This window comes from Poecilia latipinna, unplaced genomic scaffold (assembly GCF_001443285.1).
Source record: "Poecilia latipinna isolate Pla-1442-1.1 unplaced genomic scaffold, P_latipinna-1.0 Scaffold1319, whole genome shotgun sequence".
Lineage (NCBI taxonomy): Eukaryota > Metazoa > Chordata > Actinopteri > Cyprinodontiformes > Poeciliidae > Poecilia > Poecilia latipinna.
In genome coordinates, this window is record NW_015113935.1 from 77,917 (window position 1) to 104,412 (window position 26,496).

A 26,496-nucleotide genomic window follows, 5' to 3' on the forward strand; every position below is an offset into this window, starting at 1 on the left:
TACTAAGTAAATATTTTCACCAACCTGAAGATTAATTTGACCCTTTATTTTTTTATTCAGCCTCCTTTTTAAATCTGCCTGTGTGTGCTTATTTCTGTATTGTTTTACATACTAATTTTAAATTAACTAACATTTCTCTTAATCAGTTACATCAGCATCTTACATCAGCGTGTACAATGTTTTATTTTACAAATAAAGCAGGCCTGGATGTTGAGCTATCGATCCTTTGCTAATGGATCGTTAACCGTTAGCTTGCAGCGTGCTAACCGTTAGCTTGCAGCGTGCTAACCGTTAGCTTGCCGTTTGCTACGGTTTAGCTCAAAGATTACTCAATAAAAATGTCAGATTTAATGCTTTCTTCGCATTCTTGGAGATGCCTGTCTCCGTTTTAATTCTAGTAATGAAATAAAACGTTTTAAAATAATTTTAGCATTATGTTGTGTACATCTGCTCTGGAATAAATCACCAGTAAACCATGGAAACCGTTTCTCTTCCAGCGTTTCCACCAGTAAACCATCACGTCGCTTCCAGCAGCCGACCCATTTGTCTGCTGACATTAGAGGAGGAACCTCCGCAGCAGCCGGCGCAATGCCGCTCCTCCTGCCGGGAATCAGCGACATTTAACGAGCCGAAGAGCGAAAACCCGGCTAACAACCATAGACATAATATAAGGATAGACCCTCATGGACCGCTCTCGCCTATTGTCGCTGACGAGATTTAGGGCGGCCATCTTGGAGCGGTCCACCACTCCACTCAGCGTTATGCGTTTAGCAGCACAATGACGTATCAGCGCATTTAATCGATCATAACACACTTTTTTGTTACTGGAAACCATATTCAAACATCTATCAAAGCTACATTTATAAACAATTGTATTTTTTTAAGTATGTTTTTATACATAGTTCATCATATTTAAATATGCTTAGTGGCTATAACAATAGAATAGGAATGGAATATTCTGATATCGATGTATGAAGAGCATATTACAAAGCACACAGCCACACAGCTTATATTATGTCTATGCTAACAACACCTGAAGGAGCCCAGAGACGGGGAGACAGCGGGAGGTCTAAAGCGGACAGTCACTGGTTAAACTGGGTTAAAAGGTCCTGAGTTAACTGGGAGTGAGACTTTCAGCAGACACGAAGCTGGGTTCCTTCAGCAAGTTAAATGGTATCAGAACTGATTCCAGCCTGACCCTCTTTTAAACTGGGTCGGAACTTCAGTTCTGGTAGGTCCGGTTTGGGACCTAGAAGAGGTCCGTGTCCACCACAGGGGACAGGAAGCTGCTCTTCACACCCGCCCAGGCGCTGCTGCTTCCTGTCTCACCTGCTGACCTCTCACAGCTGTGAGGTCAGCGAGGCCTGGAGGCATCAAGCTGGCCCGGTTCTGACCCACTATACGCCCCCTAGGGGGGGCGCCGTGCCATTGCAGGGGGGGCGCGGGAAGCCGTCTGGTTGGGAAAAAACAAAACAAAACATGAACACTGTATGCGCTGGGTTTTTACCTTAGAATGTCTCTGTTATTCCTATGTCAATTTGATACAGTAGAGGCTTCCACACTTCCCATATTTGTGTCCTCTGTCACTTTTATCAGCAGTTAAAACCGTTTAATCCGTTGCTAACATGTTGTAACCTGTTTTTCCGAGCCGCCTTTAAACGCAACATGAGCGCTACGACGCTCACGCTTTATACCTGTGGGCAGTGAAGGAGACCTGCTGCTGCTGGGCGGAGCTACCAGTGGCGCAAAAAGTGGGTATGCAGCGCATGCAACGCATAGGGGCGCTGCACCAGAGGGGGCATCAAACCCCGTCTGGAGGGGGCGGCGCCCCGATGATGCCTTCACTAAACCGCGATCTTACGCTCCTTCACCTCGCGCGAATGTAAATGTAAATGTAGCGAGTTTTACCTTTCATGTGTCTTCGTCTCGGGGAAGCACCTTAAGCTTGTTAACAAGTAGCCTGTAGGCTACCGATACTGTTGTCTATGACCAGCTACTACATTAATTTTGCCCCCCAAGAAGTCGAACCCCCCGCCAAACACACAGCTATTTATAATCCATAGGGGGGGCAGGGGGCAGAAAAAGTTTGGGAACCACTGCTCTAAGCTGAAACTTTCTGGTTCTGGTCAGATTGTCACTTTAATGGACCGCTTTGCGTCTGAACGGCACTGGATGGAAGCCTGAGTGAAGACAGAGCCGGTTCCTGCTCAAGGTGCTCCCAGTATAGCAAGAAACGACCAGTCAGAGGTAGGAGGCGGACCTTAACGCTGTCAATCACCCTGCTCATGAAAGCTTGAAGAGCTGGATGGAGCCTGTCCGGAGGCTCAGGAAGGGTCAGAGGTCACAGCAGGTTGGTTCCTCTGATGGAAGGAAGTTCAGGAACCTGGAGATTAGAGAACTTCAGACAACTGCTTTCTCCTGAACATTTACTGTTCATGAAGGCATCGCTCTACTGGGGCTCAACTCCTTTTAGCCGCTAATCTGTAGAAATTCCTCTTTCAGGTTCTATCTTCATGGTTTTGTTCAATTTGTGACATTTTTATGAGATATTTTTAATTTTGTAGTATTTGGTCTAAAACCGTCTCACTCAGACACGCCCCCTGGTGGTGAGTCAGGAGGTGGAGCAGCTAGCATTGATTGGCAGCGTCTCTCAGCTTTGTGGCTCTGGTCTGACTGCAGGCGGTTCGCTGCAGAGCTGAGGACGAGTCGGTTCGGTTGGTGAGATGTGAACGCTAGTCGACCTCTGACCTCTGGTTCTCCAAACCTCGTCTGGGTTCGGTTGAAGTGAACTCTGGTTGGTTTGAATGTGAACACCAAGCGGACCAGAGACCGCTCCAAAAGCAGGAAGTGGACTACAGGGCAGGGCATTCTGGGTAAATACAACCAAAGCTAACGTGCTAGCCTAGCGCTAGCAGCAGAAATGGCTCCTGGTCTTTAGCCTAAAGAGAAATCCTCCAACCGCTAAAATCCTCCATCTTGTTTCCATCTGGTGAAGAAGGAAGTTGCTCTCAGCGTCTTCAGAGGTTTTTGTGTCGTTTCCCTCAGTGGTTCTTGGTGCAGCGCCCCCACAGGCCAGGAGGGGAACAGGTTGGTTTGACTCAGAGCCACAGCAGCTGGAGGTGGAGTTTTGCTCCAGTAGCTGTGGAGTCCTGGCGTCCGTTACGAACCTGTGCCAACAGGAGCGATGCGTCTGACGCAGCAGTTCCTCACCTTGGCCCGCAGCACGGTGCAGTGCAGCTCGCTGCAGCTCGCATCGTAGCGCAGCTCGAACTCCAGCGTTCCCAGAGCGGCTGAGGAGACAGAGAGGAAGAGGAGGATGAGGAAGATAACCTCCAGAAGACATGAACAAAATGGATTTTTTATTGATTATTCTCTATAGAAGCAATGAAATGAGCTGCACAACAGAGATTTTTGAGAATTTACATTTCAGTTCTGTTTGGTTTTCTGTGCCTGAAGATTTTAGTTTAAAATAAATCGAGCAGCTGTATAATGTTTGATGTTTAACCTTTTAAAAATAAATCTTCAATTCAAAAATACATTTCTGATATCTTCTAGTTCCACTTACTAGCAACAGGGAACACAGAGACTGATTTGTTTCATATAATATGTATTACTATGTTATTGATGTAAATGTTTCTGACTAGATAAAAACTAAAGGATCCTTCAGAAACCATCCAGTGATTATTGATGGTGAATAAACATGAACGTTTGGCGACATATTTAGTGAGCGTGTTTGTTTGATGTGTGATCAAAGCTTCAGCTCAGCTGCTCCTCTGCTCTCATCGACTCGTTAAAAACAATCAGCCTGAACGGCGGCTCAGTCAAAGGCTCAGTCAGGTTAGATCATCCTTCCTGTTCCTGATGAAGCTCCATCTGATCCGCTGAGATCCAGAGACCTGCAGGTCGGACTGCAGCCGGGTTTCTGGTTTATTTAGCTAACGACTTTAACGCATTAAACCACAAGTGAGAGTAAAAACTTTTTTGATGGAAATGCGTCTAATGATGTGACAGCAATGCTGTGAATTTTAAGAGAATTTTAAAAACGTATATTAGATGCGTTTCCATCTGGAGCGAACCAGGCTAGCAGAAGTTGATCTGATGTTGATGGCTGTAATAAACAGGAAGTGGAAGTTGCTAGCTAACATGTAGCTCATAAAAACAGAGACATTGAAATTTTTTGAGCTTCGTGCCTCTGGTAAGGCACTGAGCCACCAGTGATGGAAACTTGTTCAGCTAACGTTTCCATCTTTAGCGCATTAACTCTTTTCTGGAAAAGACAAAAACCAACTAAAGCGACCGTAAAGCTTTGAATTTTTCCTGTAATATTGATGAAACGCAGCATGAGGTGGTCATAATGATGTGCAGATTGGGTTGGATCATATCCACCAAAGTGGGCAGAGCCAAGAGGGGCGTGGTCAGGATGAGGGGACATCATATTACGGTAATTACAGTAACGTAAGGTCACAGAAACATCAATTCGCCGCCACCTGGCTCATCCTGATGTTTTCACACAATCGGCCATCTTGGTGTTGGCAGGACGGCTGCTGGTCTAATGAGTGAAGACTGATGAGACGTTCCTGAACGCACCATGCAGGAGCCACATGGAGACGTGTGAACACTGACTGCTACAGCGTTTCATGCATTCACAGACCACCAGGCGGCGGCTCACTGCTGTCGTCGCTGTCCTCGCTGTTGATGTCCACCGACGTTTCCACACTGCTGTTCTGGGACGACGACCCGCCCCACCCCCACTGGGCCCGCAGCGGCGACAGCAGGTTGGCCCCGCCCTCCGGCGCCGCCGCAGCGGGGGGGCTGAGGGCCACCGGGGAGGAGGAGGGGTTAGGGGAGGCAGGAGTGTGGGAGGTGGGGGAGAGGCGGGGGAAGTAGGCAGAGATCTGCCGGATGGGTCTGATGGGACCAGGACAGACGTCTATGGCCATGTGTTCCTGGATGGACATGCTGAGCTTCTTTCCTCTCTGCACCGTCATAGAGTCTGGAGACACAGAGGACAGACGGCAGGGGATGGACAGGGGACGGAGAGGGGACGGAGAGACAGCTAAGCTTTACAATCTACCATTAGCAAACTAATGTTCAGTCTTATTGGGTCCATTTCTAAGGTTTTGGACTCCAGTGGAACCAGTGGAACCATGACTCTCACCTCGACCAGAACCTTCCAGTACCAGGTTCAACAACATAGACCGAACAACACCTCTGCTGGCCTCATGCTCAAAGGTCAACAATCAGAGACAATAGCCTCAATGGGAAAGATCCAAGACCAGAACCACTGCTGACCCAAAAGAACACAAAACCTGTCTCACCCAAACCATCCACGAGACTTCTGGAAAAATGTTCTGGTGGCTCTTCTTCAACGACCTGCCACGATGCGTTCAGGAGCCCCAACGACATGCTGCGATGCATTCAGGAGCCCCAACGACCTGCTGCAACGCCGCGATGCGTTCAGGAGCCCCAACGACCTGCTGCAACGCCGCGATGCGTTCAGGAGCCCCAACGACCTGCTGCGATGCGTTCAGGAGCCCCAACGACCTGCTGCAACACCGCGATGCGTTCAGGAGCCCCAACGACCTGCTGCAACGCCGCGATGCGTTCAGGAGCCCCAATGACCTGCTGCAACGCCGCGATGCGTTCAGGAGCCCCAACGACCTGCTGCAACGCCGCGATGCGTTCAGGAGCCCCAACAAACTGACCAACGCATAAAAAACATGAAAACAAAATTTCTTCTGTTCAATAAATCAATACATTCATCAATGAATGCATTGGATTTTTTCCTTAAACACAGAGAAATTTTTATTATTGACAAACTATAAATAATGACATAATTCAGAGTTTTCTGATTGAAAGTTTCTGTTTATGATTCATTTATAGATTTTCCTCACATCTCCACATATTTCAGCATCTTTCTGTTCAGTGAGCCTAAGAGGAAACGACACACAAACATCTGCTGAGGGAATTTAAAGCTTCGCTCTGAAACTGAGTTTTGCAGAAAATGGCTGCAGGTTTGATGTTTCTGGAGCAGCGGAGGCGATCTGCCCACAGATCCTCCGTCTAATTCAACACGCTGCTGGAAAAAAAGAGGATTTACTGCAAACTTCCTGCCTGCGTCTCTTTGGGATTCAAATCCTCCTCCCACATTATCATTCAGTCCAAAAAGCCGCTGCACATCAAGACGGCCTGCTGGAAGCTGATCCACCGGAGGAGGATCAGAAAAACGATCCCGATCCCTCAAATTTATGGAAACATGAGCAGAAAATACAGTTTATGAATATTTAACATGAAGGGAAAGCTTCAAAAAACAAATCCAGTTCAGACTCCAGGAAGTCTTTAACATCTCCTCATTCCGTCCCTACAACCAGGAAGTCCAGATGTTCCTGAACACACCACAGTCTTCCTCACTTCCAGCCTTCATGCTGTAAATCTGCTGAGGATCCAGAAGTTTCTCCTGTAGAGTTTCAGGAACGGATGCGAAGCGCCGCACCAGATCTGAACTTCATAAGCTGCAGGAACTAAATAAATACATGAGAGTCTGATGCCACAAAATATTCACATTTTAACAAAGAAAGGTCAAATGTCAGACATGAACGTCGTCCAATCAGATGGCATAAACATCTGATTCTATGCTTTGCTGCGCTCTGGACCCTCAGTTAAGTAGAAACCATTACTTCCTGGAGGCGTGGCCTGCGTTTAAATTTACATGTTTTCATTTTACTCAGTCGCTAGCGTTATGTATGAAACGCACCAGCTCAACATTAGGAAGCTAAGGGGAGATTACCTGCTGATCTAAACAAGGCGGCTCTGACGTTAATATTAATATTTGGGGGCGTGGCCAACGCGGCCTGAATAACATCCCTCACCTCCTGCTGACTACGATCCCAAAGCAGCAGAAAAAATAACATCATTGTTCACAACTTCTCCTTCTGCTCGCTGGTTGGCCTGGCAGAAAATCTACCAGAGACAATCAGAGTGAATGGCAGAAAGCCCAAATTGTCTGTGAAGGGAAATGAGAATCTAGTGGAACAGAGCAGGAAAGCGATAGCCAGGCCAGAGCTGGACGCTAACTATGAAAAAGTGTTGCCATGATAATCCAGACTGAGTCTCTGATAAACTGTCAACAACAGTGGAGCCGTTAGCCTAGCGCTGCTTTAGCCATGCTGGTTGTTCTTCCTAAACGTGTCGTAATATCTGCTCTATCGCCCCCTATCTGCACGGAGGAAGGCGTTTCTCGGTGCATGTTGCTGGTAAATCAGAGGCTTCAATGATTAAATTGTGGGAAGGACTCAGCTGTTGCCCTTCTGGGCCTGTAGGTGGCGCTTTGCAGCTTCCAGGCAGATTTTGTGTTTTAGTTCTAGTTCCTGCAGAGTGACAACCAGAACTAGAACAGAGACGTTTTAAAGGAAACTTTGAGCCTCTTCCTGATGCTGGAGCCTTTTTCATTTTCTGGATGAAGGAAATATTACAGCAGCCAGCCATATTCAACACATTTTACAGTTCAAACTAAATATTACAGCAGATATCCAACACACTGAAGGAGAGGCTTCTCCTCACATTCAGCTCTGCTGGTTTCCTGCTCAGAACCTCCACTTAACAAATTCAGAAATTTTCCTGGAATCCTGTTTTCATTGAATGCATCAGCTCAGTTTTATGTAAACTGATCGGCGTTTTCCCTTTGAAGCAGATGAAGTTATATAAACCCAGCAGCTCTTTTGTTCCCATGCAGCGCTGACACAAATCTACTGTAAATTTAATGTATCTCAGCAGAGGCTTCTGCAGTGAAACAGTGAGAAAAGTCCTGCAGGTCTCCCTGCATGTGTCACTTTCTAAAGCTGAACAGAAAAAAACAACAATGTTCAGAGAAGTTAAATCCCAGCTGCAGAGTGGAGAGGAGCTGCTTACCTTTGATTGTGGGAGTGGAGGAGATTCCTGCACAAACAAGACGGAGGGTCTGCACTAACAGGTGGAGAGACGAGCAGCGAGCAGGAGAAAGAGGAGGAGGAAGAGGAGGACTCCCTGTGACTGATCCACTCCTCCTGTTTGCGCCTCGCTGCTCCAGATTCTGATATTTCTAATACTTCGTCGCTCAGCTTCACATTCATCTGCAATGTCAACAGCGATGAAGCTCTTCCTTTAATCACACATGTATTAGATCCCCCCCTCCCCCCGGCCCCATCCTCTTCCTCCTCAGGCTGTGTGTGTGTGTGTGTGTGTGTGTGTGTGTGTGGGGGGGGGGCAGAGTAAAATAATGTGCCAACAGCAGCATCTGTCTTTCTGCTCCTCTGTATAATTTGAGCTTAATGATGCCTAATGATACATGTGTGATCCAACACACCATCACACTGGAAGGGTGAGGAAGACGTGGCCTCCTCCTCCTCCTCTTCCTCAGAGGGGTCCCTGGGGTGAAGGATCTTCCTCCTCCTCTCCATCCGCCCACTCAGCAGCAGCTCAGCCAGCCGGGCGGACCGCAGGAAGCCGGACTTTCTCTGCGCACCTGATCAGGAGCCTCATGTGAAACCAGATGGAAGAGTTTCCTGTTGCTTTGCTCGCTGATTTTCCAACTGACTCCTCACCATCTGCTTCTGTTTATTTAGGGGTGTCAGAGTAGAGGCAGCGATGTGAAAAGGCGTGTTCTCTCCTGGTAGTTTATCTAACTTTTCCTTTAGCTCTTTAGCATTTTGCAAACTTTAAAAACGTTCGACTAATTTAGCTTCCTCTAAGTTAATTTTTCCAAATAAATTCTACTTAAACTTTCAGTTTTAATAACGTTCTAAATCTGTGTTGAAATTTTGGTGAGAAAAAGTTAAGATTTATAACAATTTGATTCTTCTTCTTCTTCTTCTTCTTCTTCTTCTTCTTCTTCTTCTTCTTCTTCTTCTTCTTCTTCTTCTTTTCTTCCTTATTAGCGTTTGGCCAGAAACGTTAGTATACATTACCGCCACCTGCTGGAGGCATGGGTTTAGATGGTAAAACATGTTTTGTTCTGTTGAGAGAAGGGAATTAGTATGTAGATTACAAGACAGTAAATTGCAGTTAAATATACAAATATTTTGGACAAAATTTCTACATCTGAATATTTTTGTTCTTTATTGAAATACCTTAGGAAAACGAAATTGAGAGAAAGGATATCATTTTTTTTGGGTGGCATTCCGGTCCACACTCCACTCCAGTAGATGGCAGTAATGCACATAATTTTTTATGGCGATTCCTTGCAGAACACCATAAAAAAGAAGAAGGGATAGGGTTTATATTTTTTCCTCTTAGTTTGGAGTCAGTATAAGCAGCAGTTGTGTTCTCTATGAGGGACCTATGGAAGAAGATTAGGGCCACTGGAAAAAACAAAAACTGATTAAAGTCAGAACGTTTTTTTTCTGTGGCCCTACAAACTCTTACATATGCTAGTAGGCTACATGCAAGAGAGTTTGATGGTATATGTCAGAGAGTGTGTAAGTTTGGGCCCTGTCTCATAGAAAAAGTAAACCAATAAACAAACCAACGAATGGGCTAAACATTAAACACTTACATGAATAAACAACCAGGGTTTGAAACAAAAACATGCAAAAACTCACACTATGAATAGTTTTGAGAAGATCCTCATATTCTCACCTGGTGGGTATCAACATGCTTGGCATAATATTATAATTTAGCTTCTGCTAAATATAATTGTACAACAGTGGTTTAACATTCTCTTCTGGTAATTACTGTGTTGGTATAGTACTTTAGCATTAGCTTCTGCTAAAAGCTGTGTCGGTGTAGCGCTTTAGCATCAGGGCTACACCGCTTCAGGGTTAGCGCAGCTAGCTTTATAGCTAGCACCCTCCTCCGCTGTTAGCTTGTGAAGGCTTCAGCTTCATGGTTCTTCGCTACTTTGTGAGAAAATGATGTGAACAAATGATGTGAAAAAGCTTATTTGGTTCCTCACAGTCTAAAAGTCCAGCTTCAGGTCCAACAGAACCAGAACCTCGGGAGAACCTTCTGGGTTTAACCAGCTCTCCATCCTCAGAGACACGCCCACTCTGGTTCTGGAGGTTCTGATGCTTCTGGGTCACTCTGAAGGTGAAGTACTAGGAAATGGAGGGAATCACCATGGCAACGAGAAGAGCACTCCATCATGGCTGCTTCTGAGTTCGTGTTGTGTTTTGGAGCTCAGAGGCCACCGTCCTTCTGCTCCCCCTCCCTGTAGCAGTCTGTGCACCTGTGGCAGCGACCGGCCCTCTGACTGAAGCACACAGAGCTCACTGCTGCTGCCCCCTGTTGGCGGCCACGGAGCACTGCAGGTGCTTCCCTCAGCAAAAACACAAAATGCTTCAACTAAGCTGGACAGACAACAACCTGGTAGTGGAGGCATCATGCTGAGGGATGATTAATGAAGGTTCCAACATGGAGGCACTTTAGTTTATTTCCTCAGCAGGTCCAGTTGTTCTGGTTCAGCCTTTTTGTGATTGGTTGGTTATTTTAAAGCTGATTTTTCTCTGGGCTCTGATTGGCCGGCTGCAGTGGCCTGATGGAAACAACCTGTTGACTTTAACCTCCGACCTGCTGCAGGCCAGATAAGCAGGTTAATGTTTGAGCCTCTGCAGGAAAACAAACGTCTCCTCAGGAACCAAACCTTCCTGCTGCCTCCTGACTCCCCTCTCCTCCTCCTGACTCCCCTCTCCTCCTCCTGACTCCCCTCTCCTCCTCCTAAACTACCTCTGGTGCTGCTGCAGAAACTAAATCTCATCAACAGCAGCTTCTTCAGGTGATGCTCAAGCAACAGCTGTGAAGGTGGTCAGGGTCAGGAGGTCAGGGTCAGGAGGTCAGGAGGTCATGGCTGTGAGAAACCTGCAGCTGCTGCTGGTTAGACACCAGTTTAAAGAAACCAGTTTAATCTTCACAAACAGCTGGTCAAAAACATTAAAAATGTCTCCATAAAGTTCTGAATCCAATAAATGTATTGAAAAAAGATTTATTTATTTGTTACTGTTTGGTTCTGTGGATAATAAAAATAAATTTATAAATGACTAAAAAAGACAAAAGTGGAGCGCCAGCTTGAAGATTCAGAGCTGTAAAAATAAAACAAACTGAAATGATGGAGTTTTGTTTCCTCAGCTGCTTGTTTCTTTATAAGAGGCCAAAGTCAGTCAGGAGACGCCAAAGGTTCGATTTTCACTTCAGGAGCTAAATTCACTTTTTCTTTATATGTTTGTGTGCAGTGGAAGTTTCTGAGGCAGCAGTTGTTTGTTGGGGTTGAGGGGAGGAGGAGGAACCGGGGGGAGGAGGAGGAGCCGGGAGGAACTTATAAAAATTCACTCGGAGGAAGCAGAACAACAAAGCCGCAGCAGAACCAGAACCGGACCAGAACAGCTGGAAGCTCCCGAGGCGACCATGAGCCACGTCGACGTGAAGAACCTGAAGCTGTCCAAGTTCGAGGAGGAACATTACGATGAGTATGACCGCTACAACCTGACGGATAAATACGCAGGTGAGGAGGGAAGTCTGCTGCACACCGATGAAAACTAACGGTTCTGTTTGCGGCGCAGAGGGTTCGGCCCGCAAAGGCAGAACCAAGAAGGAGGCCAGCGACAACACAAACCGCCAGAATCCTGCAGGACACGAAAGGAAGATCGTGGAAAAACTGCAGAACAGCGAGAAGAAGGCCAAGGAGTGAAGCCTGAGGTACCAGCAGCTGTTACTGCAAACCAACATTTGGACGGATTTCACTGATTCTATGTTACATTATTAATGAAGCTTAGAAGTTAAATAAGCTGAAATGTTGACTGAAAAGATTTACAGCTTTAATTTGACGCTTTTATGCTGAACATCTGGCTCAGAGCTCTGCGGAAATGGGCGGGACTGTCGAGGTTTTATTTTTATTCTGTCATTTTTATGTCTCTGCAGCAGGTTGGTTTTTAAAAGTTGTGTATAAATTAACTCTGAACATTGAACTCTACGGAAATGGGCAGGACTGTTGTGAAATCTGCCAATTTAACTTTAACCTTTGACCTCCACTGAAAAAGTTTTCCTGTCAAACGAGAATATTTTTATCAGTGCTTACACAAAGATCTGCCGATTTGGAAATCCTGTTTTATTTTGGGAAACATCTTGGACTTGATGATCTATGAGATCTGGAAAAGTCTTTCAGAGCTCAAGTCCTTCTTTCCCTTCCTGCCTTTAACCCTTTGAGACCTAAAACTAAAACTGTTCTGACATGATGAAGACTTTCTGAAATGCTCAGATACTCAAAAAGCTCATTTTAAAACTCACTGCACAACTTATTGACCTGAAATATTTAAAAATCTTTGACAAAATATTTCTACGATCCAAAGGATTTTGTTTAGGCTTTGATGGGTCCAATCAGACATGAACCACTGAGAAGAGTGTGTTTGTGTGTGTGTGTGTGTGTGTGTGTGTGTGTGTGAACCCAGGGCTGGTCGGATGGATCTTCCCGGTAACTGACCACGGCCTCCTTGGCGACGGATCGAGATGTTTGGATGGCAGGAGTTTGTTGGCGCTCCGCCTGGTTGGAGCCTGCGGAGCCATCAGCTCGCTGACCCCTGCAGCTGCTGAGGCTGACCTTTCGGTCGGCGTGCTGCAGAGTCTGGACCGGAACCGCGGCGATGCAGCTGGAATGACTGGGTGGCAGCTTGGAGACGCTTTTAATGCTTGTTTTTATAAGACAATGTTTTATCATTAAAGGATTGTAAACGGATCATAGTTTCTGTTTCTAGTTTGCTTTGTTTGTGTCAATTATATCAGTTATATTTTGTGTAAAGTGACTTGAGGAAATCTCTAGTCAGGCAAAGGGAGCTTTGGAATTACGTGAATAAATAAATATATTCCTGAAACGTAACCAGAGACTTCATCTCTGTCAAACTAATTTGATGTTTTGCATGATAGACCTTTAATATGCACCTGAATGTGTATAAAATTAAAATGTACAATACTGCTTTTATGATATGACTTAGATTAATCATTCCTATTTAATTTGAATAAGTAATCGTTGTATGCGCAGAGGAAACGGCGCTGACATGAAGTTTCATGAAATTAAGACATTTACCAACTCTGACCTGACGGAGGAGTGGTGGCGCTGTTGGCATTTTGAGCCCAACACCCCAAAAGAAGAAATAGATGCTAATCCGAGGTTAGCTCGTGGCTCGTAAACACATAAACAAATCTGCTTGGTGAGTGTTTTAGAAGCTTTCTAATAAATAATCTGAAAATATATCAATGTTACTAATGTTTTAGATTATCATATTTGTGTAGAATCTGCGGAGTTGAGATTATTATGTGATTAAACACGAACAGCTACTGCTAATTGCATATCGGCTCGTTAAGTTTTAAACATTTCGGACTTTTATTCGGCCTCTAAATTCCCTCAGAGCCACTTTAGGCCAAAGACTAGAATATTATATCAATGTTTGACCTCATCTTGGTTTTAAAGATGGCTTAAAATATTGTTTTATGTTTGTTTTATTCTGGAAAGAACGGAAACATTAATAACTAGAGAGGTCAGTTAGAGTATAAATGATGTAAATGTGCTGCAGACCCGCTAATCTAGGCGGTGTTTTCCCCAAAAAGACGACTGACCTCTGTCCTTCCATGCTGAGATCAATGCGTTTAAACGAAAACTAAAACAGGAAAAGTTTAAGTTTTCATGTAATAAACGAAGAGAGAAAATCCAGCCTGCTGAGAGACGACTGGTTCAGAAAAACTCATCTGCTGCTCGTTTCTGTCACAAAACAACCAAAGTTTTTCCATCCGGAGGTCAGAGTGGAGCTGCAGCGGACCTCCTCTCTGTCTGACCCAGCAGGAGCAACATGTCAGCGGATACGAAGATCGCTGAGCTGCTCACTGAGCTCCACCAGCTCATCAAACAGACTCAGGTGAGTTCGGCCGGAGCTGGCTGCTCACCTGGCAGGAGCCTGGAGGAGCAGGGCGAATGAAGCTCCTGTTCCTGTTTCAGGAGGAGAGGTCACGCAGCGAACACAATCTGCTGAACATCCAGAAGACCCACGAGAGGATGCAGACGGAGAACAAGAGTCAGTCAGGCCGCCGCCGCCATGTTGACTCAGGCTTCATGTGGGAGCAAGATGGAGGCCAGCAGTCCACCGTTAACTGGAGCTGATGTCCTTCCACTCCCACGTTTCAGGCTGCAACGCTGTTCAAGAAAGTTTTTCCTTGGACCTCTGACCCTTCTGTCTGAGGGGTCAGAGGTCACTGCTGGCCAGCTGAAGCTGTTCCTCCAGGACCTTCAGGGTCTCAGGATCTTCTGCTCTCATTTTGCTCATCCTGACTTCACTCTGCCGCCACTTCTCTTGGGAAGCATTGCAGCCTGAAAAGAGGAGCCTGACTGGCTGTGATAGGTTTCCATAGTAACATTAGGTGTTGCTATCCTGTCCTCTGTCTCCTGCAGCGTCTCCATACTACCGCACCAAGCTCAGGGGCCTGTACACCACAGCGAAGGCCGATGCAGAGGCTGAGTGCAGGTGAAACATTTCCTGTAGTTTGGTGAATCTGGTGAATCTCCTGCTGATGCAGCTGTTCTCCGTCTCCCTGCTGCAGCATCCTGCGTCACGCTCTGGATAAGATCGCTGAGATCAAGTCTCTGCTAGAGGAGCGGCGGATCGGTAGGTCCTCTTCCTCTTCCAGTGAGGATCGGATCTCCTGGTGCCAGATCTTATCCTCAGCAGCACTGTGTGTTTTTGCTCCTCAGCTGCTAAGATGGCTGGAGTTTACAGCGACAGCGACCCCCCCAGGAAGACCATGAGGCGTGGCGTCCTGATGACGCTGCTGCAGCAGTCGGCCATGACGCTTCCGCTGTGGATCGGCAAACCTGGAGAGAGGTACTGGCTGGTGGATCCAGATCCAGAACTTTCCCTGTTGTTGTTTCCCCTGACCTTGTTCTGGACTTCTGGGACTGATCCTTAATGGCATTAGCATGAGCTACCACCATGAGCTAGAACTAACACCATTAGTTAGAGCTAACATAATTAGCTAGAGCTAACACCATTAGTTAGAACTAACACCATTAGTTAGAGCTAACTAATGGTGTTAGCTCTAATGGCATGCTAATGGCATGAGTTAGCATGCTAATGGCATGAGTTCTAACTCATGCCATTAGCATGAGCTAATGGCTCATGCTAATGGCATGGCTAACATAATTAGCTAGAGCTAGCACCATTAGTTAGAGCTAACATCATTAGCCAGAGGTAACATCATTAGCTAGAGCTAGCACCATGAGCTAGAGCTAACATAATTAGTTAGAGCTAGCACCATTAGTTAGAGGTAACACCATTAGCTAGAGGTAACATCATTAGTTAGAGCTAGCACCATTAGTTAGAGGTAACACCATTAGCTAGAGCTAACATAATTAGCTAGAGCTAGCACCATTAGTTAGAGCTAGCACCATTAGTTAGAGGTAACACCATTAGCTAGAGGTAACGCCATTAGCTAGAGCTAGCACCAAATTGCAACAAAGTGAAATCACAATGTTTTAGTGATATTGCTGCGTCTGTCAGTCTTTGTAACAGTCAGTTCTGATCTGTCAGAGAAAATGTTTTGACCCTGATGCTAACTAGCCTCCAGTGTTTCTTCCATCTTGTTTTACGTCTGAATCAAATGTTTCTCAGATAAAGTTGATTGTTTCAACTAACTGTGGCTGATTTGACCTCTGACCTCCGGCCTCTCTGGGCCACCCCAGCCCCCCTCCTCTGTGCGGCGCCATCCCGGCCAGCAGTGACTACGTGGCCAAGCAGGGCGACAAGGTGGCGGCGCGGGTGAAGGCTGTGGATGGAGACGAGCAGTGGATCCTGGCAGAGGTGGTCAGCTACAACCACTCCACCAACAAGTGAGCTCCGGTCCGGTCCGGCTCGGTCCAGCCCGGTTTATCCAGACACCATGTTGGTCTGCAATCAGCTCAGCTTCTCCTGCTCTGCTCTCTCTGCAGGTATGAAGTGGACGACATCGATGAAGAAGGAAAAGAGTGAGTTGGTTTTTGGTTCTGGTCCGGGTTCAAACCGGACCAGAATCTCTGGAATTGTCCAATCAGAGAGCAGATCTCTGCAGTCGCTCCAGTTTTCAGGGAAATTAACATCAGGTCATGAGATCCCATCATTTTCACGCTAATGCATTGTTCTGAGTTTATAGCAAATTGTAAGTGATGCTGACTCCCACCTGCAGGTGGCAGTATTTCTGCTCCTGCCTGGCTTGATGTCCAGGTCTGTGGTGAGCAGCTTGAAGTCAGGTTTCCCATCATGCATCAGTGCAGCATTGGGAGTTATTTAGCACATGTTGCAGTAATGAACTGGACCACTGAAGGAAATCTACAATCTGCTTCTTTTTCTTCTGTCTGTAGATTTTAGAACCGGTTTAAATTAGAGACGCTGCGATCAGGTTTTTTGCTGCCGATACCGATCATCCATGAGGCCGATCTCTGCCGATCACCTGGAATGGTTGTCAATTTTTCGCTTTAGGTTTAAATATGTTATCTTGCAATATGGAAAAATGATCATTCACCTAATTTGGACATAATAGACATATTTTAATACATATCTAAAATCTTTTTTTTAAGTTACATGGTGCAGCTTTAAGCAGCTGTTCGGTGTGAGAGTTCACTGTCGGGTGGAGCTTGAGCGGCGCTACGTCTGTGAAATATTACCACCAGTAGCGGCGGTCCAACAGCGAGAGCAGAACCAGCGTCTCACTCCGCAGCTCAGACTTGAATTATTTTTCAGGTTATTTGTTTAGCTTTCTGACCGTCATGCTAATCCAGGTGAGTGCTGGTAGCTGCGCTGTCTGGCCAATCCAGATGTACTTTTTTCCTGCATTGAGCCTCGATGTAGCCAGACTCTGTCAAGTGTTTGTTTTCTAAATACCCAGTGACATGATGACATCATGGAAGAATAATATAAGATCATTTATATTGCTATTTTCATCCTGTGTTTTGTACTGTGAAGCATTTATTTTTCATTTAGCTTTAACAATTTCAATTATTTTTTTTCTTCAAAATCGTTGAATTTTCGCATTCACATACTCAGAAGCTCAGCAGGTGAGGCAGCAGGAAGCTGAGCCTCACCTGGACTGATCAGCCTCTGGCTCACTGCGCCGGCTGCCCCTGGATGAGAGCAGGTCCTCCTGTCTGCACGTCACCAATAAAATAGCCAAAAACATTTAATATATGAACTGATTTTTCATAATTTAGCCTATGTATATAATGTACAGTGTTTGTTGTCACCAGCTCTGTGTGTAACGTGTTTTATTACAGAAATAGCAGAGAACAGACTCCAGGTGAGGCAGGCAGTTCTCTGGCCTCATGGCAGGGGGCGCTCATAATCCCAGACATTGTGACTTCCACAACTGCAGAGTAAGAGATGGTAACAGCGAGCTAGCCATGGAGCTAATAAGTGAAGCTACACGCAACGAGTCTGCGTGCAGCTTGGCCGATGCAGAGAGAGAGAAAGGTGGTTTTGAGTTGCACTTCAGCAGGTTTTAGCACTAAATTAATAATATCCTTATTTCCAAGTTTGATTGAGTTAACAGTTATTCTACCCTATGGCCATGGATGACATGTGAATGTATATTTTTCTGCCCTTCATGTGCGAAATTTCCGTATGTAAACAATAACACGCAGGGCGTCTTATGATTTTGATGAAGTCGGAGCCTCACCAGCCATGAGCCTCGCTGCACGTCACTGTAAATGCCACGTTGGACTCGTTGTGTTGATGCATTTTAACTGCTTCACTCCCGAGGTAATTTTCCGCTGCAACACGCAAACCTCCCCGTTCGCTGAGCGTTCAAGTTCCACACGACAGGATTTGTTGCTGCGCAGTGAGAAGGAACGAGATGAGCTGCACAGACAGGCTGCGAAGTGATGCAGGCGATCGGTTTTAGTGATCGGCGATCACCGATCATACACTTTTTCACGATTATGATCGATGGCCAATCGATCGGCACACATCTAGTTTAAATGTGAAATTGCTGTCAAACGTTTCTGAGCGGCTCCCTGACGGCGGCTGTGGTTCCCAGCAGGAGGCACACGCTGAGCCGCCGGAGGATCATCCCTCTGCCTCAGTGGAAGGCCAACCCGGAGACCGACCCGGAGGCGCTGTTCAGCAAGGACCAGCTGGTTCTGGCCCTCTACCCGCAGACCACCTGCTTCTATCGCGCCCTGATCCACACGCCGCCGCACAGGGTGAGCCTCCCGCACCGCGCCCAGGAAACCAGTCACACCAGTGTAATGGCTGTTAAAGGGCCAGCATCACCTAAATGTTTCTGATCTTGTTATAAAGTTAGAACATCAGAATGATTCTTTCATGTTTGAGGAAGCCTTTCATCTCCATGGCAAAGAGCAGGAGCTTCTTAAAGAGACAGACGTCTAATTTCAACACGTTCAACTGGGAAGTCAAATTTCTTTAAAGTCGTGTTAGATGTGTGTATATACACATATAAAAATATAGTATGTTTATACCAACTGAAGGTAACAGTTACCACATCATACTCTAAAATGGCGCCATGTGCCTCAAAACGTAGCGCTGGCCCTTTAAATGACCTCCAGGTGGAAGCAGCTCGAGGTGTGAAATGTTTTTCTGCAGCAGATTATGTAAACTCTGAGCCGCTGAGCTCAGGTGTGACGCGCAGCGGGGCGATGCGGAGCGCCAGCTGACGTCAGGGTGTGTCTGTGTGCAGCCGCAGGACGACTACTCGGTTCTGTTCGAGGACACGTCGTACGCCGACGGATACTCCCCGCCGCTCAACGTGGCGCAGCGTTACGTGGTGGCCTGCAAGGAGAACAAGAAGAAGTGAGGCTGCAGGTGATGGAACAAACTCAACGTTTCCATGCAGCATCACCTGCTGGCCAGTGCAGGAACTGCAGGGCAGTCACTTTTATTTACATGTAAATTGTTGCACAAAGTGTCCTGATGAAACTTTGTTCTCATGTCTGCAGTGACGCTTTCTGATGTTTTCATATTAAACATTTTAAATAAATAAGTTCATCAGGAGGTCGTCTCTACAGGAGCTGCTTCTTACGTTTCTTTGTTTTTATGTTATTTCCCATGATTAACTTTTGTACATAATACCAACAGAAGAAGATTCTGAATAAAATTCATTTCTAATTATTTTGCTGATTCAGTTCAGAAACTCGCGTTTCAGCGTCGACTTTTTCTCAACATCAGAACAACACTAATTATTGACAGAAAAGTTGGGAAACCGTCATGGAGAAGACCGACCAGCAGGCGGGAAGCCACTAAAGCTCTGGTTCTTCAAACACAGCTGTGTCCAATGGTATTCAGAGGAAGTTGAGTGGAAGGAAAAAATGCAACATGGAGAGGATTTTCAATAAAAATCCATTTCATTTTCACTGGGTTTGGATCAGAACTGGAAACAGACCTTCAGATCCAACACTAGCTCCAGCTGTCCCACCGCAGAACCAGAGACATCAGAACCGTCTGGGCCAGGAGAACAGGTGTTCTGTCGATCTGTCATACCTCGTTAATCCAGCATACCTCGTGGTAATGCACATGCGCACATCGATATTACATTTTATGGAAGTAAATATGTGCCATCAGAATTTGAATAAAAAATGCATCCGAATTCAATTTTTTTAAAAATTCAGTGTCATTATTTGTACATGTTTGCAATTTTCATATGTTAAAAAAATTCACATTCCTATTTCAAAGATAAAATTTTCAATATATATTTCAGTGTTAAAAAAAATTCAGCATATAAAAAAATTCAACTTTTAAAAATTCAAATGCAATATTTTCAGTGTCCTAAAAAGTGTTGGGTTTGCGTTCGCCTCCATGGTCGCCAGCCTCGGTGATGCTGGTATTTCTTCACTATGACACCTGCGTCATGTGATTGGCTGGGTGTTGAAATCTGACAACGATTGCTAATGTCTGTGACCTGAAGTAACCTTGCCATTTTTGTACAGCGAATTTTTAGACGCTGAATTTGAGACAGCGAATTTGAGCAAGTTGAATTTTTAGGACACTGAAAATATTGCATCTGAATTTTTAAAAGTTGAATTTTTTTATATGCTGAATTTTTTTTAACACTGAAATATATATTGAAAATTTTATCTTTGAAATAGGAATGTGAATTTTTTTAACATATGAAAATTGCAAACATGTACAAATAATGACTGAATTTTTTTTTTAAATTGAATTTGGATGCATTTTTATTCAAATTCTGATGGCACATATTTACTTCCATAAATCTATTTATTTCCACGCAGCGTCCAGAAAGAGGTGATGTTCTGCTTGTTGCCTAACAGCTTCGGTCAGCATCCAGCAGCTTTTATAGGACATATTCCGTGCAGTTTTCTAAAGAAGTATTAAAATATTAAAAAGGTAGATTAGCTATAGGGACAAAATATCCCGACCAAATTTGTAGTTTTGTGTTTGTAGTAATAGTGACGCTAAACGGGACTAATGTCTTGATTACAGTTTGGTAACAATCTTCTGAGAAATAAAACACACAGGTATGACGGATTTATAAGAAATCTGCTGAGTAAGCAGTATGTGACGTAACATCGATGTGCGCATGCGTATTACCATAAAGTATGCTGGATTTACTGGTATGACAGTCAGAACACCTTAAGGTCTCAGAGTCTGGAGGAAGAGTGGACCAGAACCACTATGATTCTTCACTAAATTCTCCATCCAGACACAAAACGTCCAGATTTTCATTTTAAAATTCAAATCTGTCCAAGAATGTTCAGCAATTAAAAAAAGAGTGGGAATTCCGCGCTGCAGCTTGTCAGTGTAATCTGATGGTAGCTTCAGGCTACCTGGGATTCCTGAACATCTCGGCACGCCGGCGCGCTGCATAAATGCAGGAATTCATTTTAACAAACACTGAGCCCAGGTATGGTGCTGCACAAGGACAGGCTCACGGTTCAGTACTGAAACTTTTTTAATTTGTCTATAAAATATCTGAATTATCTGAGGAACTAAAGCTGGACTTAGAAATATTTCCTTCTGCATCTAATGAATCTAAATATTAGATGAGTTTCGTATTTTAAACCGAGGTGCTAAAATACACGAACTTTTCGACAATATTTAAAGATAAGCTAATATAGTTAGTTCCCGAAAGCAGCGCCGATCAGGTAAAATCCCTGTAGTAATCATATTCTCCGACAGTCCGTGAATGCAGCACCAGCTGGCGCTCTGCGTAGAAACAATCATGGCGGACACGGTGAGTGTTTGACTGACCTGCTGCCGCTTTTAAAACCAGCGAGCAGCGGGAGGCCTGCCGGCTTTTAGCGCAACACTTTATGATTCAAAGGAGGGAAACGGAGGCGGGAAGCTTTAGAGACGAGTTAATCTTTCCTCTGATGCTCAAACTCTGAACATTAGCGTCGCTAGAACGAGTCAGGGTTTTTCACAATAAGTGTCTTTTATTAAGGGCTCTAATAAACAGGAAGTAATAACATATGCTCTATTTATCTGATGATCAGAGGCTGTTTAATGTAATTTCTTAACATGTTAACATATCATACTCTGATTTGATAACGGTTGTTAAAGGTTTGCTCTGATTGGCTCAGTCTGGGACCCGACATGTTAAGGTCTGGTTCACGGCCCATGATGCAGTTCGGTTCCGATCAGCCTAAACTGAAATTTAACCTCAACATCAGCGTTGAGTACACCCTGCCCTGTTCTGGAGGATCGTTTGGACCAGATTTGACTCCTGGTTTACCTGCAGAACAAGCCCACATCACCATCCCTCCACCACCCAGGCTGCAGGTGCTGCTCTGACATTATTGCTTGAAGACAACAGAATCAGGATAAAAAGTGGATACACCAGGAATAAAACGGTGTGGGTTAAAGCAGGAGAGATGGAACCAGGCCAGAAGTAGATGAAAATAAAATCTGTTCTGTCCTGCAGAAACACTGGATGTTAAAACGGGATTTAACGACACTCCCAGTTCCTGGGGTCATTCGATGCATCTATCTGCTCCAGAGCAGCAGCCAATCAGAACCGTCCTCATGAGGTCCAGGTTCTGCTCAGCAGCTGACGGTCTGGTTGGATTTGACCTCTGACCTCTTCAGTTCCTGTCATGTCCTCAGGTGTCCAGCAGCGACCTCCGGCCTTCAGCCAAACGCAGACGCCTCAACCCCGCCGCCATTGTCCCTGTCCCCGTCTACTCCAGCAGGGTAAGATGGTTCTGACCCAGTTCTGGCCGGTTCTGACCCGGTTCTGACCCCAGATTGGCTGTGTTGTGTCTGTGTGTCCAGGTGAGCAGCAGTCTGCAGCTGAAGCCCTCAGCATGCCTGCTTGGAGGGAGGGAGAGCTCAGGTAAGACGCTGCAGCGGCGCTGCCGGCCACCAGGGGGCTCCACCTCTCTGACCGCATGCTGCTTCCACCTCTGACCAGATGATGGCGGTGATGAGAGCTTGTGGGCGGAGTTTAACCCCCGGAGGCCAGCGGTGGTGGAGCTCAGTGACTCCGAGGAGGAACCAGAACCTGGGCGGTTCCGATCCAAACCTGCAGAGAACCAGCTGTGAGTTGGACAGCAGCCGGTTCTGCTCAGTCCGGACGCGCCGTAGCTAACGCAGCATTGCTATCGTCTCTGTTTGTCCCAGAGGACACGCTGGCTGCCCGTCCCCGCCGCCGCCTGAGAGCCCGGTCCAGAAGCAGTCCAGCAAGGCCCGGCGGAAGATCAGGTGAGTCTGGTTCTGGTTCAGTTTGGTTCTGGTCCTGTCCGGTTCTGGTTCTGTCTCAGGCCGTCTGTCCTCTGTCCAGTGAGATCAACAAGAAGCTGCGAGCCGTCAGCGCCGTTCTGTCTCCGGAGCCTCCGGACCAGAGAACCAGTCGGCGCCGGAACCGTCGGAACCAAAGGTCTGACCTGACCGACGACAGTGATGATGTCATCATCCTGAGCCCGGCGGACGGGTCCGACTCGCCGCGGGAGATTCCACTGAAGATCCGCTGCCGGACTGACGTCCACAAGGTTCTGGTGCTGCCGGTACGTTCAGAACCAAACAGGCCCAAAGCTGCTCTGTCCTCCAGAACCACAACTGGGTCACAGGCTGTTGGTGTGACCCGGATCAGAACCAGGTCCTGATCCACGGTGGTTCGTGGGTCGGTCCTGTGGAGGACAGCTTGGGTTCGATGGACCGGAAGTGTGACCCGGTTTATGGCGGTTCTGTTCCAGTCGACCCGGCTCAGCGAGGTGTTGGGCCGGCTGGCCGCCATCCTGGAAGTCCCGCCCCCTCGCCTGCTGCTGCTGAGGGAGGAGCTGGAGCTGCCGGCCGGCGCCACCGTGGGGCAGCTGGGCCTCGGCATCGCAGACATCTTGGGTGAGTCACATGACCTCGGTGGACCGGACCGGACCGGTCCGGTACATAAGCTGCTGATGAGGGGAAAAAAAACAACAATAAATTTCTCATTGCAAATAATCAGATCAGTAACACAAAGAATTTTCTGTTTCAGTTTTAGAATCGTTGGTTTCTCAGTTTATTACAGATTTAACTAAATTTAATTAAAACGTTTCTGAGTTTATTTTGTTAGTTTTAGTGAACAATAATCAGGAGGTGTTCCGATCGATCAGCCACCAATCAATCGTTTTTCACGGCCGATTTCTGTGAAAAGTGTATGATCGGTCATCGATCACCGTCTCTTGTTGCCGATCACAAGTATCTCACTTCTCAGCCTGCGTTGCAGCTGATCTCCTCTTTCCTTCACACTGCGCAGGCGCGCAGCAACAAACGCTGTGATGTGGTGAGGAACTTTAACGCTGAGTGATTGGGGACGTTTGCGTGTTGCGGCGGAGAATTACCTCGGGGTGAAGCAGGTCACGATGCATCAACACAGCGAATCTAATATGATATTTAAAAACAAACACTTGATTGATTTGGCTGCATCAGTGCAGGAACAAAAGACATCCGGGTCCATCAGCAGGTAGAGCAGCGCAGCTACCTTTTTTAAATGTCTTTCTCACTGTTTACGTTTTAATGATGTTTTTCAAATCTCTTTCTCACATGCTGCTTTTATTTTAATTATGTGAAGCACTTTGAAATGCCTTGCTGCTGAAATGTGCTATACAAATAAAATTGGATTGATTGATTGATACCAACACTCACCGGATTAGCATCACGGTCAGAAAGCTAAACAAATAACCCCAACAATAATCCAAGTCTTGGAGCTGCAGAGTGAGACGCTGGTTCTGGTTCTGGTCGGACCGCCGCTGCTGGTGGTAATGTTTCCCAGACGGAGCCGCTCAGCCTCCAGACGGTGAGCTCTCACAGCGAGCAGCTGCAGCAGGAGCTGAAAACAGATTCTAGACGTGTATTAAAATATGTGTCATCTCTAAATTATGTGAATTTATTACCAGATCACAGAGCAGCATTTATACCTAAAGCAAAAAATTAACAGTCAATCCAGGCGATGGGCGGAGATCGGCATCATGGGTGATCGGTATCAGCAGCAAAGATCCTGATCGGAGCGTCTGTAACAATAACCTTAACCAGAACCTCCTGACCCGTACCAGAACCTCCTGACCCGTACCAGAACCTCCTGACCCGTACCAGAACCTCCTGACCCGTCTGTTTGCTGCCAGAATGTGTGGTGATGCCAGCAGAGGAGCAGAGCTGCAGCAGCAGCTGCGTCAGCCTGAAGCTGCAGAGCAGAGACAGATCTTCCTCCCAGCTCTTCTTGGTCCACAGAGTTCGTACTCCTCTTCCTCGCTGCTTCCTCATCTTCATCCTCTGTGCCGTAGCGTCCTGACAGTGTAGCGCCTCCTCTCCCCACCAGGAGGCGCCGCTGAGCTCCGTGTTCTCCCAGTACCTGTCGCGGCTCCCCGCCGGCGCCCGCAGGTCGGTCCGGTTCCACTTCGACGGCTCCAAGGTGGCGGGCAGCCAGACGGCGGCGCAGCTGGAGCTGGAGGACGGAGACATCATCGAAGTTTGGACCTGAAGCTTCGCCGCCGGCTCGGTTCTGTCGGGCTCAGAAACCAACAAACCCTCTGGAGTCCAGTTGGTTGGTCAATAGGTTCCGACTCCACAGATGGTTTTTATTTGATTCTAAGGATAATAATAATAAAGTTACTGGACCAGAGAAGACACACATTTACCAGTTTGTGTTAATAAATAAAGATTAGCGATTGAAACAAACTGGATCTAACTTTCATTTTCACTGAATATTATTTATTCACTTCTTGTGCCAAAACCGTGGCTCCTCCGCCGTTGCCATGGTTACCAGGGCTGCTCCTGTGGGGACATCCCGCTAATGCAGAGTTTCTCCACCCTGGTCCTCAGGCCTCCTGTCCTCCATGTTTCAGGTGTTTCCCTTCTGCCACCTGGATTGTATCTCTGGGTGATTAACAGGATCTGCAGCTCCTGATGGTCCTGCAGTCATTTGGATCAGCTGTTCTGGAACAGAGGCTCATCTAGAACATGCAGAGCAGGGGGGCTGAGGACCAGGTGGAGAAAAAATGCACTAATGGCTGATGGCAGAGCTAATTATTAGCTTAGCATTTTTGTTAGCTTTAGAAACGTTTAGCTAGCTTAACTTCCCCTAAGTTAATTTTTCCAAGTAAATTTTCAAGCTTTAATTTTCTTGGCTGTTTTGTAAACTTTCAGTTGAATAAAGCTCAACATTTGTCAAAGTTTTGGTTAATTCTTCAAATAAATGTTTATATTCATGCTCTTATTTTGAAGTGACTGTTTACGCTGCAGTTTCATTTCCTCTTTTTTCAGCAAACTTTGAGCAAGTACTAATTATATGATAAACAAAAGAGGTTTACAGACTTGATTAACAGCCAACCATGGTTGATAAATCCATCAAAAATTCAGATGTATGATTTTTTTGAGCCTCTTTTCTCCTTGTGACATGTCAACATGATTGAATTTAGCACTTTATTAGCTTCTACTAACTGCCATGGTGTTGTCACGCTTCAGCGTTAGCATAGCTAATGTTTCTGATTAGTGCTCCTGAGTTAGCGGTAGCACTGGTCTCAGTTCAGGTGATCAGCTCTGATCTCTGCAGTTAGCCTGCTGCTTTTTGTCCCTTTTCAAAAATGTAAGTTAAATTAAGACCTGGTTCCATTATTATTATTGCATTGACCTGATACAATCCCTTTGAACATTGTTGGAGACATATTTAGCAAAGTTGGGATATTTAGCTGGCAAATTGTTCAGGTATGGAGTGAAAATAGTCTCAAAATATCTGCATGTGTAAAAAGATTTATGTGTGTGTGTAAAAATATCTGTGCGTGTGTAATACTGGATTTGTAAACCTTAAAAATAAAATAAACCTTCTCCTACACCAATACATGTTGAAAAAGTACACACAAATCACCTGGTACGCACACACAAAACTGCATTTACACACAGATCCGGTTACGAGTGCACAACTATTTCTGAGACTCATTTCACGCTTCCGGGATTTGTGTGCAGATGATGCGTTTACATGCTAGTAAAAGCTGGGACATCTGAGTTTTGCTCTGAGTCTAGTGTTTTTATCCTCTGACGTTTCTCACTGTGCCGAAGTGGCAAATACGTTAGTTCG

At 45.9% G+C, this 26,496-nt stretch overlaps 4 protein-coding genes and 1 long non-coding RNA gene across 7 annotated transcripts in view; 3 read left to right on the forward strand and 2 right to left on the reverse strand.

The window, feature by feature from the left end:
- The window catches only part of doc2a (double C2-like domains, alpha), a 38,475-nt gene extending 29,791 nt beyond the window's left edge, over positions 1 to 8,684 (reverse strand). Inside the window, exons 1-3 of the mRNA XM_015055557.1 lie at positions 7,909 to 8,684; positions 4,670 to 4,993; positions 3,211 to 3,290 (exon numbers count right to left, since the gene is read on the reverse strand). Coding sequence (XP_014911043.1) covers positions 3,211 to 3,290; positions 4,670 to 4,988 — 399 coding nt within the window. The 5' untranslated portion in view covers positions 4,989 to 4,993; positions 7,909 to 8,684. The remainder of the gene's footprint in view (positions 1 to 3,210; positions 3,291 to 4,669; positions 4,994 to 7,908) is intronic.
- Positions 8,685 to 11,293: 2,609 nt separating this feature from the next.
- On the forward strand, positions 11,294 to 12,702 carry nupr1b (nuclear protein 1b). Its single transcript, XM_015055556.1, has 3 exons — positions 11,294 to 11,470; positions 11,529 to 11,664; positions 12,414 to 12,702. Exons 1-2 carry the CDS (start codon positions 11,374 to 11,376, stop codon positions 11,654 to 11,656), a joined length of 225 nt encoding a protein of 74 aa, XP_014911042.1. The 5' UTR covers positions 11,294 to 11,373; the 3' UTR covers positions 11,657 to 11,664; positions 12,414 to 12,702.
- Positions 12,703 to 13,064: 362 nt separating this feature from the next.
- On the forward strand, positions 13,065 to 19,121 carry sgf29 (SAGA complex associated factor 29). 3 transcript variants are annotated; one of them, XR_001427817.1, is made up of 11 exons: positions 13,066 to 13,169; positions 13,740 to 13,871; positions 13,952 to 14,027; positions 14,402 to 14,474; positions 14,551 to 14,615; positions 14,702 to 14,831; positions 15,689 to 15,835; positions 15,935 to 15,970; positions 18,013 to 18,178; positions 18,673 to 18,864; positions 18,897 to 19,121. XR_001427817.1 is itself a non-coding variant. In XM_015055554.1 (10 exons), the coding sequence occupies exons 2-10, from the start codon at positions 13,806 to 13,808 to the stop codon at positions 18,787 to 18,789; spliced, it is 876 nt and encodes a 291-aa protein (XP_014911040.1). In that variant the 5' UTR covers positions 13,065 to 13,169; positions 13,738 to 13,805; the 3' UTR covers positions 18,790 to 19,120. The 3 variants fall into 3 exon arrangements, 2 of the variants coding, with proteins under 2 accessions (XP_014911040.1, XP_014911041.1); XM_015055554.1 differs by having other exon boundaries at positions 13,065 to 13,169; positions 13,738 to 13,871; positions 18,673 to 19,120; XM_015055555.1 differs by having other exon boundaries at positions 18,016 to 18,178; positions 18,673 to 19,120.
- A 1,961-nt stretch (positions 19,122 to 21,082) lies between these two features.
- LOC106961649 (protein spinster homolog 1) overlaps positions 21,083 to 26,496 on the forward strand; it is a 26,199-nt gene continuing 20,785 nt past the window's right edge. The window contains exons 1-7 of the mRNA XM_015055529.1: positions 21,083 to 21,183; positions 22,056 to 22,142; positions 22,224 to 22,284; positions 22,363 to 22,489; positions 22,572 to 22,652; positions 22,732 to 22,954; positions 23,144 to 23,288. Coding sequence (XP_014911015.1) covers positions 21,136 to 21,183; positions 22,056 to 22,142; positions 22,224 to 22,284; positions 22,363 to 22,489; positions 22,572 to 22,652; positions 22,732 to 22,954; positions 23,144 to 23,288 — 772 coding nt within the window. The 5' untranslated portion in view covers positions 21,083 to 21,135. The remainder of the gene's footprint in view (positions 21,184 to 22,055; positions 22,143 to 22,223; positions 22,285 to 22,362; positions 22,490 to 22,571; positions 22,653 to 22,731; positions 22,955 to 23,143; positions 23,289 to 26,496) is intronic.
- Positions 22,153 to 26,496, reverse strand: part of LOC106961657 (uncharacterized) — a 24,979-nt gene continuing 20,635 nt past the window's right edge. Inside the window, exon 3 of the long non-coding RNA XR_001427814.1 lies at positions 22,153 to 22,185. This is a non-coding gene — a long non-coding RNA (uncharacterized LOC106961657). The remainder of the gene's footprint in view (positions 22,186 to 26,496) is intronic.